This window comes from Protopterus annectens, chromosome 8.part0 (genome assembly GCF_019279795.1).
Source record: "Protopterus annectens isolate FY-2018-M chromosome 8.part0, PAN1.0, whole genome shotgun sequence".
Taxonomy (NCBI): Eukaryota; Metazoa; Chordata; order Ceratodontiformes; family Protopteridae; genus Protopterus; species Protopterus annectens.
Genome location: NC_056741.1, coordinates 1,341,654,426 through 1,341,668,139, shown reverse-complemented (window position 1 = coordinate 1,341,668,139; position 13,714 = coordinate 1,341,654,426). Strand labels below are relative to the sequence as shown.

The 13,714-nt window shown below is 39.2% G+C and overlaps 1 protein-coding gene across 1 annotated transcript in view; it reads left to right on the top strand.

Annotated features, from left to right (window-relative positions):
* MPZL2 (myelin protein zero like 2) overlaps nucleotides 1–13,714 on the top strand; it is a 364,232-nt gene that overhangs the window by 210,165 nt on the left and 140,353 nt on the right. Inside the window, exon 2 of the mRNA XM_044080887.1 lies at nucleotides 12,472–12,638. Coding sequence (XP_043936822.1) covers nucleotides 12,472–12,638 — 167 coding nt within the window. The remainder of the gene's footprint in view (nucleotides 1–12,471; nucleotides 12,639–13,714) is intronic.

Below are 13,714 nucleotides of genomic sequence, written 5' to 3'. Positions count from 1 at the left end.
CTAAGTTACAGTAAGAGCACGCAACTAAGTTACAGTAAGAGCACGCAACTAAGTTACAGTAAGAGCACGCAACTAAGTTACAGTAAGAGCAGATGAATAAGAAATATATATATATATATATATATATATATATATATATGTATATATGTGTGTATATATGTGTGTATATATATATATATATATATATATATATATGTGTATATATGTGTGTATATATATATATATATTTATTTAATTTTTTTTTTGTGAGGGAAGGAACAGAGCAGGAGTAAGAGGTTACAGGGGTTGTCCTTCCCAAATGCTCTCTTTGTAAATGGTAGGAGTGCCTGAAATCAGAATATGATCTCACTGCACTTAGTTGAGTGAGTAAATGAGATGGGCCCAGAAGGAGTATCTAAATACAAATCTACAAGAGGGGCGGGCAATTTCAAAGCCACCAACATTTAATACCAAAACAAGAACAGGGAAGGTGGGTGGGGAACTAACCATAGAGAGACAACCACAACTTCAGTTGAGTTACTATTCAGAGAAAAACACAAATAAATCAATTAAATACAGTACTATATGCAAAAGAGCAGATAAAAGTGTACTTAAATTCACTTATATGTCCAGCTGATTTCAGGTAGATGTTAGCCGGCCAAAGCTCTGATATTAAGCTGTGTTACTTAACAAGCAAAACATTTTTGCAGAAGTGGAAAGTAACAACTGAGGCAACGTCACCATTTTTAAAAAGTTTAATTTTGTGAATTTCAGGTGGTGTCTTTTTCCCTGGCTTCTTTCCTGGGGTTAGCTGAACGATTGTATTTCCTGGCCTTCAAAGCCCAGCTGTTTAGTAAAGTTGCTGTCGGTAGCAGAACCAGATCATGGCCAAATGGGGCCTGAGGCAGGGTAATGAACCAGCACCCTCCCCCACACAGCCATTCCCAAGTCCCCAGTTACTATAAACAGTGTCCAGTCCTGTCAGTGATACTGTTTTCTTCTTTACTGTTACAGTGATTACAGAGATTTAATTTAAAACTTTTATTTTAAATTTTATACCACAAACACTGTTTCCCCTGAAACTCGTAGTCATTGAAAAATGCTTTGAAACTCACATTTACTGAAAATTGTATTTGGCCAATGGTGGATTAAATGCAAGTTGGCCCTCGGCGGCTGTTTTCAAACCATGGGCCCCCTGCAAACATTTTAGGACCATGTATAAATGCATGCGTTCTTTGATTCATCTTCCCCATTCTTTTAACTTGTATTTCTTGTTTAATACAACATTTTCTAAATTGCATTTTAAATTTGTAGTTTTGAACAAAAAAAGTTGGCAGTGTCATGTAGGATGACTGTAAAGGTTCATCTGCCCCCTGCAGTCCTTCTTGTACAGACACTAACTAACACTTAAAAATCCTAGTAATAACAGAATAATAAGTGTAGGAGGTAACCATTCTGTCGCCCATGAGGTGACTATGTACCCTGAGATAAGGCACCAGTTACAAAGAAAAATTCACCATGATGCCGTACTGCTCTCCTGACCGATTGCTGATGCTGCCTTGGAAGGTGTGCAGGTAGTCTGGTAGTCAAGGGCCATCAGAATCTGTTCAGCATGGAGGCATTAAGATTGGAAAGGGCTTTAGAGAGTACTGGAAATGAGAGTGAGATAATTTACAATCCAAATGAAATACTGAGCCGTTAAAACACTGACTATTGGGTCCAGATTATTTCTCTAGAGTGCTCATCCTTTTCCAGGGAAACATTCTACTAGTGAACTGTTTCACCAATACAAACATTGAGAATGATGGGTCACTTAGGTGACATTATGATTGTTGTCCCTGATGCATACCTTCCTGTAACATACCTGTGCCTTCATAGGATTCATATTTTGCGGCACTGTTGTGAAATTCCAGGTATATATATATATATATATATATCTATATATATATATATCTATATATATAATATAGTTCAGGGGGTGTAGGATGCACAGCCCCCCACTTTGTTGGGTTTTACATACTGTGGTGTCTGTTCGGTATCGTTTTGGCCAAGTGCTTAGTTTCCCTGTTTACATTTTTTTCGATGAGAACGTTGGCTGAAATGAACATTGTTTGAAGAAAGGTTTGATGAAGTGAACCTTCGATGAATTAATATAGACCCGGTATGTGATCGGTACCATATAATTTAGTTTACTTTACATCTCTGTCTGTTTAACATTCCCTAGACCTGGAATCACTGTAGGATACTAATTTTATGGAAGGTAGTCCATTAGATTTGTGAGTGCCATAGGTCTATTATTTAAAATACTGAAATATTTCTATTACTAAGCATTCAGCTTTTGAGATATATTTGTCAGTTTTTCATTTATTCTGTCTGATCCAATCCGGGGTCTGCAGTGTATGTGAGTGCTGTATGAGGGACTAGTGCACTTAACAGAGGGCCTTATTCTCCAGAACAAACAATAAAAAAGGTAGCTAGTATATCTGAGTGTAATGTAGTAGAGTCTTTCACGTGAATTTCTGCTGGTTTGAGAGCTGCTTGAGTTGTATCTCAACATCATGCCATTGGCTCTGCTGGTAGCACACTTCACTTTGGTGATGGAAGACCAAAACCTTGTGAGTTCTATTCCCACACCAGATAGTTGGGTTTACGTCCTAATACTGACACTGTAGTATGGCATAAAGGGAATGCTGTACTCCTGAATGTACTGTCATTCAGATAAGATGTTAAACAGAGGTCCAGTCTGCCCAAGGTGGTGACAGCTCAGGTGGATGTAAAAGATTTCATGGTACTTATGGCCATCATTTTACTAGTTAGTATGAGTATCACTGTGAGTCTCCTGTAAAAGATGACACTGTCCTAGTGGGACTAACCCACTCAGAGTAATTGTTTTAAATTTTTCCACAAGTGTACACAGTGAAATTTACTTAATCTTTGATTCTGTGCTCTGTTCCTGACTGCTACTTTTCTTTTGTGAGAAGGAGATGAGAAAATTACACTGTACCAAATGTAACACCAGAAAAAACTGAAAAATTACTCTGCAGTTTGATTTCTGTGGAGTGTTGCTATGCTAGTTTGGTGGCACATATGGTACACTAAATGTGTTATTTCTAAGTGGAACTCCGAATCCTTGCCTCCATTTCTACAACAGTGTGAAAGCTAATGCTTTGAGAGTTGTGTAGCAGATTATGGTAGCTTTTTAATCACTGCTCACTAGCCTTGATTTTGTTTGTGTCTTCAGTGCTAGACTACATTCCTCATGGCCCCTGAGATGAACTTTGTAAGGGGCATTGTTATATGGTGTAAAAAGGATACATGATTTCAGACTAAGTTTGGAAAAGAAGCTGCAGCAGGTCCTATTTCAGACATGGGTCTGGAGCTGCAAACCCCCTCCTCCGTTAATCCTGCCTTGCCTGCTTTTTCTTTATTAATACTCCTATGTTTTAGTAGAATGTTGGAATTGGATGTGTGCATATTTAAAGTATTAGGTCTCTGTACAAAGTGATGTCTGTCTTGGCTATTATTTAATTTATTTATTTGTTAAATTATTTGTTTACCGGGAAGGTCAGACTAGGACAGAACCCATTTTCACTGGAGGCCCGGGGAGAAATGCTCCAGACTTGTGTCTTTGGAATGTGGGAGGAAACCCACGTGACTGCACGGAGGACATGCACACTCTGCACAGAAGGTACTCTAGCTGAGATTCAAACCAGAGAACCTCTTGCTGTGTGGCGACAACACTAACTGCTGCACCACATATGTTGCATTTAATGAAGCTTGGAATCTAGAGACGTTTTTATTTTAAACATCATGACTAATAGTATTTTTGAAGTCTCTTTATTCTGCTAGCTGTACATTCACCAGTATTATATGCTGTCTTACTGTACATGCTTGGTTTTACTACAAACTGTGGTTAATTTTCTCTGAGCAGGGTGGCATTCATTTTGCCCATCAGAATGGATTCTCATGAAGACCTTTTGTGGTGAAAGGTGCTCAATAACTCAAACACCATAGCTCAGTAACTTATTTTCGCAACCAGATTTTCATGGTTGTGAAAAGCCCATACCTGTACAGATAGGAGTGCAGGAAACACTTGAAACCGTTATTCCAAGCTGTTAGAAGTGGAAAATATAACTGTACATTACTTGTAGGAACACTAACAGTTTAAGAAATCATCTTCCTATTTTCCTGTTTTGCATGCCTTACAGACTCCTCATATCTTGCATCCTGCTTTCTGCTGCTGTAAACGAATCAGACTGGTAGGTTAACATCAGTTTTACACATAGCTTTCCTGTGGAAGAGGATTTCAGTGTTGTGCTTCTGAAAGTGATCAGAAGTTATGGAAAACTGTGTGTAAAACTGATGTTAACCTACCATTCTGATTTGTTTACAACAGTAGAAAGCAGGAGTGCGGACATGAGGCTAATATCTGAAGACTGAGTCGCTCGCAACGTGGTTGCGAAAAAAACAATTGCCAGTCAGCATGTTCCTCCCCACAAATACAGGCACAGCTTACTTATTTTTCCTTAACTACAGCTAGGTAACAGTATTCTGTTGTGCATTTCAGTCCTACTAATGGAAATGACCGAGCGTGTTGCAAACCAGAGAATGCATTACACAAGGTTACACATCTGGTTGCGATAATACGCAAGTACCATAATACACAAGTGCCCTGTTAATTATTTTGCTGTGCACAAAAAGTGTTTTTCAGTTTTTAGTTGTTCTGGTTTTGTATTGGTACATCACCCCACCAGATGTGCAGTAGCAAGGACTGCCAAAACCCCACCCACTACTCTGGGCATAATGTTTAAAGTGCTTTGAATAAACATCGGAAAACCATCATCTGTGAACTGACTATACAAAATGTTGCAATTATTTCAATAAAACCCTTTTCACCCTTATTTCCTGGTACCGGGATTGTGACACAACAGCAGTCCAATTTCCAGTGATCAAAAGCTTTGATGTATTCTATTACCTATTCAAACAAACACAGAAAATGCTGCATTTATAAAAAGCAGTATAGTATTACACTTAAAATTACAATTCTTTAAAGGGTGAGGGGTGCGACACATTAATATGCTGCATGCATACAAACTATTACACAGACTTAAAATTACAGTTCTGTAAAGGCACAGAGTGCGGCTGGCGACCTTTCTGGGAGATATTTCTTTGCATTTATTTAATGTATTTATTGTCCCACTGCTCACATTATTGCCTGTTGCTTTATCTCCAGAAATATTTTCACAGAAAGTTGGGGGACCCCCTGCTAAAGCAATTACTGTGCAAAATTATAGTAAAGAAAGACAGGGGGGTGCAGGGCTTATGTTTGGGTTTTGGCATTTCTTGAAGTAGTTCACTGTTGCACTTACTTGAAAATAGTGTTTGCTATCCTCCACAGATTCTTTTCCTCCGCGGAAACCTTGGTAGGGTAATATTCCAATACAAAGCAGTGTTTTATTCCAACTGTAGATTACGAATTACATTTGCAAAGTGTGCCACTGTAAATTACTTCATGTTCATCTTGTGTGCAACAATGAATATTCACCATGTCAGTGGATAATCTGTATGGCTTGCCACTCAGCTGTGTTTTCCATGCAATGTCACATGGGCTTGTCCTGTCAATCATGTAGGCCACGCCCATTCATGCGAGAAAATCGCGGTGGGGTAATGTTCTAATACAAAGCCGTTGTTCTTTTACTTTGTAGGAGGCTGTGGTGGTGCAGCGGTTAGCGTTGTTGCCTCACAGCAAGAGGTTCTCCCGTTCGATTCTCGGCTGGAGCGCCTTCTGTGTGGAGTCTGCATGTCCTCCCCGTGGTTGAGTGATGTTAAAGACATGCAGATAGGTGTGTGCGTGAATGGATGTGCCTTCTTTGAAGGTTGACGTTGAGCTGGCAACTCGGCACTGTAAAAATCCACTGCCAATCATTAGTGGACCGGAGTTCCACTGTGGCGACCCCTAACCAGGAAAAGCCGAAAGAGAGATAGTTGTTCTTTTACTTTGTGTATTATGTGAAGCTTTATGGATTTGTGAGCTGTTTCAAAGATAAAACGGTAAAAATGTGTAATTTTTATAAAGTAAAATCTTGTTAATAAATGCTATCAGAGCTTTGTAAGATCTGAACTGTAGCCCGTGTAAATGCACAAAAGAAATACTTTTGTTTTAAATGTGCACTGTGGGATACATGACATGCTCGACCCTTGCTTTGCATTTTCTTTCTGGCATCTCTGGGTTTTTCTTGCTTCTTAACCCATTAAGCAGTGACCTTCTGCACTAAAAACTGCCAAGAATGCAGATTACCTCATTCTTACTACATTGAGTCATGTGCCAGCAATTGTAGAAATTCCTTCAGATTGATATTATGTGGAAGTAGTTCGTAAACTGTGTCTTATGAACACAAAAAGGCCCACAGAATGTTTCCTTAGCCTCCTTGGCATAATTCAAACATTTTCCCTTTTGTAAACGCAACCAGCAGTAGTATCAGTTTTAATAGAGAGAAGTGAATGTAATCAGTAGGAGTACAGCTAGATCCAGCTTTTAAACTTCACCACTCATGTTGACTTATTTCACAGGCCAGAAATGCTATTAGTCAAAAACATTTTGTTTACATTTGAATATGCGCTCTCCTTTTGCATCACTGAGACCTGACCGATAGGCTAGAAATTTTCGAAAGGCATTTTACAGATTCATCATCTGTGCATCTTTTGGACAGCACTTGTTCACACACATCTGCATCACTTTGACATGCAAACTGTGGTGACTTGGAGTATGGGTGGGAATTATTACTGCATGCTGCAAGGAATCGAGGAAAGAAGATGGGGAATATTTATTAAAACAAAAAAACTCTGTATAAAATCAAGTATAAGTACATAAAAGAAAATGATTAGCAAATACAGATAATTAAACTGAAAAGGAAACACTATCCATAACCTATTCCTAAGCTAATATAACAAGTACTCCACTCCCGCAGAATATTTTCCATTCACCAAGTGTTAGATTTTTTCTCTCTCTGACTTCACATCTCTTGACTGTTGCACAACATGGGAACTTTGTAATCCAAGTAATAGAAAAATTCTTTAAATGAAACCGATACCTTAAACTTTGTGTTTGCCACTATGAAGTCCTTTAAGGTAACACAAGTAATGCCCTAGTTTATGTTCCACAGTCTGTAGACCACATTTTCATATTTCAATATTTTCAGCTAGTTCATTTTATGTTTAGTAATGCTGTAATAAAGGAACATTCAGAACAGCAGGTAAACCATAGTTTCTTCTGGATAACATTCATGCCCACTACAATACCTTTCATCCTACAATTTGTATTTGAGAATAAGCTTTACTGGCATTCTTTCATGGACACACTTCCAGTTTATATTCCATATATAAACTGGAAGGTTTGCATCATTTATCATTTTTCAAACCCATTCTTAGTTCCCAGATTTATCATTATATGGTGTCAAAACCAAAAGCTCTGATGTCATTCTTTGAAGCTTTTTTTCCTAGCGTATTCTCACACTCCTCCCTAGTCTCACCTTCCCTATCTTAACCTTCATTCACATTTCCCGTCAACCTTCACTACTACCCATATATCATCAGTTAAACACCCCGGTCTTCTGTCAATCCATTGAGTATTACTATCTCCTTGCAACACTTCTATTAGCTTGCTAACTCATTTAATTAAAGATATAGAATGGAAAAACACCACTGTGTTTACCATACCCAACCCACGTTCACTCACGGAATTGTACACTGAGCCAAACGTCACTGGAATTGATTTGCATGCAGCCCATAATGCCTTAAAAAATGCAGGGCTTCTGTAGATTCACTGAAACAAGTGTTGGTGAAAGTAAAACGGAAGAATGTCCCCCTAAACTTTTTGCTGATAAAGGAGTTTTAATCTTTCTTTAGTGTTGTGTTACCTCGAAGACTATGTATAGGAGGACAAGGGCTCCCCCCCTGCAAAAAAAGTTTTCTCGGAGGTTCAGCAAAAGTAGTTTCAGGGAACATTTTTTTCAAGTTTTTTGCATTTGCCGGAACTGCTTTCGGTGACTTGACATGTTTTCAAAAATGCATTAACATCACTTGTCACTGTTTGGTGTATCCAAAAGAATAAATAATGTGGTACAAACAAAAAAAAAAGACAGAACATAGGAAGGTAAAATGTTGTATCCACTAAAACTTTCTTCTTTTTTCTACTGAATGCCAAGCCCACCTCTGAACCATACCTTCAGCTATGTCCAACTGAATTTAACATTCTTAACTAAAATATGACCTAAATTCTCTATAATCCCATTTAATCTGAAAGCCTTTTGTCATGCATTCCTTCTTCCTAAGCCCTAAACACAAACATTCACATTTCCCTTTGTTTATCCTATGGGTGGCAACACAGTAGGGCATACAAGGGCTCATGAATACACCATGAAATCGTGTGCCCTAATTCCTGGAATAGTCATTTTTTTTTTAAACGGGGAAAAAGTGTTTTCCCCATTTAATAAAACGTCACTGATCTGAAAATTTGTTGCAACAGTAAAATTGTAAGCAGATGTGACAGCCATTTTCAGCTGCAAGATGTATAGATATGTATTTATGGATGTGTATGTGTATAATATATATATTTATTTTGTAAATATAGAATGCGATGGAATGTGAAAGGCTCAAAGGTGCAGCCTGCCATTCCCAAGCACAATGCATCTAGGATTTGTAGTCCTGCTCCAGTGTACCAAAGCCTTAATAGCAACAGCTGCAGAGATGGATTACACTCTACTTCCCATGATGCAGTGTGCTTGCTTGTAGTTAGCCAGCCCATGATAATCACCAGCTATGTGCCTCTTTGTGAGGGTTGTTTAACATTTGACTCAAAGTGGCACTTAGCTTGGCAAGAATGAAGGCTGACTGAAACTGCAGCATTCCTGACTGTTGGCGGCAAGAGAGTCACCGAATTGATTTTAGGTACTTGGGTAAGTAAATGTATATAGATAAATTAAATATTATATTAATTTATTAATGTATATAAATTAAATGTAAATATTAAGGAACTTCTTTGCCTTCTGTGGTAAGCACATTACTATAGTTTTTGATACTGTTATTATAATTCATAGTAGGCTATATACTAAGTACCCTAATAACTTTATATGTACAAGTTAGTACTTTTTCACTGCATACTCTTTGCCCTCACTGTCTGTTCACTGTCGGCTCTCTCCCAGTCATTTGGCCCAATCATTCCTGATCACATGGGCAAAGGTTGATATCTGTCTTTTAGAAATCCATTAGGTGTAGTTTGAGCATTTAAAACATTTTTTTTTTGCTTAGCCCTACTCCATTCCCTGTGGATGGTCGGCTTGCAGAGCTGAAGGGAGATGTACAATAGGCTCTCTATCCTGCCTGTTCTTTGCTTCCATAAGGGTCACTGCCAGTAGGCAGCCTCACCCCCCCCCCCAAACATGGGAAGTAGTTTACTCTTGTCTCTACTGGAGAATTCAGACTTCCATGTGTGCTTCCCAAGTCCTTGCTGCCTCTTCCCCATCACCCTGGGAGAGGCAACACAAGCCTTGTCGTTTCACTCCTTTCCTTCCTGTCTATCTCCTCTAGTGTCACGGCCACTAATCAAGCCGCAGTTGCCTGGGTCACAGTAAGGGCTCCATCCCTCCTTACCATGCTATGTTTAGATGTTATTGATTTAACCTATTTTTTTTATTCATCCTACTTAAATGTGCATGCATTTTAATGCATTATGATTGTTTAATTTGAAATATACAAGCCCTAATAGATGTCAATATTGTTGTGGTGTTAAGTCTCCTTGATAGCCAATTTTATCCTTCTAGGATGCCAGCCTCTACATTTAATAGCTGTAGAAGACTGTGTGTTATTAGTAGACTGTGGGCTAAGGCCAAATGTTTTACCCTGTTGTGACACACCTGGAATGGTGAGTTTGATTCCTTTTTCGGATTTTTTGATGCCATCTTGGGGGGATTCCTCAAGTGGACATGATTTTCCCTGTCAATGTGGGTTCGTTCTAATTTCAGACTTGTTTCCTCACGTTTGTAACAGAGGTTTGGCTGGATTCCATTCATCTATATACGGTCAGTCCACAAAATTCTGTTATTTGGTGCTTTACATGAAGTTCAGTGGGGGAGCTTCTGCTTTTGATCCTTGTTGGAGATGGGACTGCTTCCTAGGGGTATGCCAACTTGTCAGAGCATGTCATAGGAAAAAGAACAAGCTTCAGATTCTTTAATGTTCATCTGTAACCTAATGGTGGTGAGGTGGTCTTTTTCCTCTACAAAACTGGCTTGATGGCTCCGCGGCCTGCATCTATTTGGCCCATTTATTCCACTGGGCAAGAGCTGTGCATCCCCATGCAAGGCGAGAGCCCTATGGGCCATTTTTTCTTGCAAGATAGACTACTTGCTCCAAAGCAATGACAGTTTGATGCTAGGGAATGGTTCAGCTCTCTGGTCCTGCAGAGTACCATGCCCCTCCTGTAATGGCCTTACTACTCTGGGAGCACCAGTGTATTTAGTATTTTGACTTCTGCTTTTTTTCAATTTAATCATCTTTTGGCCAAACTTGCAAGTTCTGCTGCAGCCCTCTGTGTAGATAACTTAATCAGTTGTTGCAGGATAAGATGCAGATGATCTTAATAAACTCTGGCTAGTCTGTAGCTTAAAGAAAGTAAAACTGACTGCTGAAAACTAATAAGGCCTGTGTTGTGCTGTTACTTCCAGTTATCTGGTCACTTAAACCGCAGGGACCTCATGTTTTGCAGGTTCCCACTTTAACAAATTAAGGGAGTGACCTAGCTAGATCCCTCTCTGACATCCTCCTGACAACAAGATGTCATCCCCAGAGATGTGGTGACTTATCATATGCTTTGTAGAGTGATAATGTCATACAACTGAAACAAGTTGGGCCATATGAAGCACATAAAATAGCACCTACTCTAGTTTTGACCTAACCCAGAGTATTATTTGCTGCAGACTTGCATGATTTGCAGTCGCAGTCCAACTTAGCCAAATGAAACCTCACTGTGTCCCCGTGTGGAAGCATCACTATGACACCCTGTAGACAGACTAGTAACTCCCAGTCTACAGAAGCATCACTATGACACCCTGTAGACAGACTAATAACTCCCAGTCTACAGAATGTTTTGGTCACCTGCTAAGCTCTCCACTTCATAAAATGCTCTGTGATGATTAATGTACCACTCCCCCACTCCAGCACACAGTCCAACTTTTGTGGCCTTGTGTTATTCAGCAAGGTCACAAAACAAGTGCCTCAGTGCTTGTCAGACTCAAATTTAATATGTAATATTGTTCTTCAAACTGGGACCTATGGTCTTGAACCAACTTCCTTCTTAGGGTTAGGACCAAACCAGAAATATTCTTTAGGAAGCAGGGACAGTGAATGCATTCTGTCAGTGTCTGTCAGAAGTACCTTTTACTTTGTACATGTTTTGGGGATCTACTGGTATAACATCTTAACGCTGTCACTATGTTGCTGTGCTGATGTTATGCTTGCAGGTAGACATTTATGCAAGGTGTATGGTATTTATTTCCTACTACAGAACTAGGTAGAAGGATTAAGGAAGTATATTAACTGTAACTTAATACTTATAAAGATAACATGTAGAGAAGTCTCGAAACCACTTGGTGACAGTGATTTCGGCTACTGGTTATGCAATTTTACGTGATTGTGAAGTTAGAAGCATTTATGTCAAGACATAAGAAAAGCAGATATAACCATGATACTCCAGGTGAATACAGACAACGATGTGTGGTAAACACTGTACAACACTGATAGGATATTGTTTAACAGTACAACTTTAAATAATATTTAATATTTCCCACACAGTGTGAGATGGTATGGTTGCCCAAGGGATGACGTATGTAATGGGAAGAAAGCAGTAACATTTTTAGATGATTCAAGAGGCTATATAGAACTTAAATAGCTTCCTGGACAGCTCAAGTGTTTTGGCTGCATGTAATGTAGCCAAGGGATGAGCATGCCAGATGCCCACTACAAGTTGCTTCTTTAACACCCGAGGTAGGGTTCATTGTTTGTACAGGACCTTGCAAATAGCTTGAGTGAAGCTGCTCCTAGCGATTCATTACATACAAGTGGAGCGCTTTCTTCACTGCAGTTGAAACAGACTTAGTCAGAACAAAAACACAACTGTTGACTTCCAGTAAATAATGCCAGCTCCTCTCATGATCAAATTTTAGAAGGAATTAATAAAATATCAAGATTATTAAAAACTTAAACATTACATGGAAACCCCCCCCCCCCCCCTTACAAATGTAACTTGGCTAAATAGACTAAATGTCTTAAAAAAATGTGGAAAAAAAGAATTACAATTGTTCATCCAGGACTGGGAGTATGGGAAGCTTTGGGTAACCATGCCTGATCATTCCTGATCTGGTACAGGAAACTGCTATAGAAAGCTAGATTGAAAAAATGTGTGTTCATTTTAAAATGGCTTCTTTATTGTCTCCTCAGGTGTTGTGCAGATTACAGCTATCGAAGTGTTTACTTCTAAGGAAGTAGAGGCTGTGAATGGGACAGATGTTAAACTGAAATGCACATTTTCAACGTCTGCACCGATTGGAAACAAAGTTACAGTAACGTGGCACTTCAGGCCACAAGGAGGAAAAGCTGATGAGACTGTAAGTGGGATTTTGAGGTTTTATTTGTTCTGGTGACAGTTTTAGTGACCAAGTAAATCAAAACATTGAGGGAGATGAAGTGTGATGTTCTCAGTCCTACTGCTGCTCTGTAAACTGACATCTTCTGGATCTTTGTGTGGCTGCTGTAAGAGTAGGTTATGATGTCCCACATCCCTTCCTTCTCTTTCTGGGTGGACTTTTATAAAGTGTATAACCCACAAAACTCTTATTAACACTGATTTTAAAATAAAAGGACCAGTGAGTATTATTTTTGGCTACAGCAACAAATTGGTGGAAGAATATAATGTTTATATACTAAACTTAATATTTATGATATTATGCCTTATTAATGCATCATCTTGTTCTCGTGGGTGGCCTAGGAACTTTTCCGTCTGGTTAAGTTACTTGTCCCAAGTCACGTATTCAGGGCAAGGGTGCTGGAATTAACCTGGAATCTTGGGATGTACAGCATTTGAAATGGGTACACTGATACACACCAACAGCAGACACTGGCAGCTACAGGCATCCAGCCTGCCTGTTTTCCCATCTGCTGCAAAAGTCATAAAACCTGTTTAATCTCTGGGCTCGCCTCTTGCTTTTGTTACTATGATTCCCTTGCATATGAACAGGGAAAAGTGTCAGTGCCAAATGCAAATAAATAAGTAAGAGCTGATTTATTCCACATGAAGAGGAAATGTTTCAAAACCTACTAGTCCTTCATGATTGTAAAAAGGTTCATCTTAAATCAGCCTGCATAAATACTCAAATCGCTAATAAATGAGCATGAACCAGTTAGTTTGACTCAGGCAATAGGCTCCTAGTCTCCACTATTAAATCTAACAACAAAGCTGGATACTCACTTTTCACAAACACAGTGGGAAAAGCCTGGAAACTGCTACCAAGTGAACTGTCTTCTCTCTCCTCTACACATCTTTTTAAAAAAGTTAGACGTTGCCCATTTGATTCTCAGAGCGTCTTCTGTGTAGCGGCATGCGTGAATGGGTGTTCCTTCGTTGAAGGTTGTGCGTTAGGCCCGGCAAGCCAGTACGTAAAAATCTACTGCCAATCATTAGCGG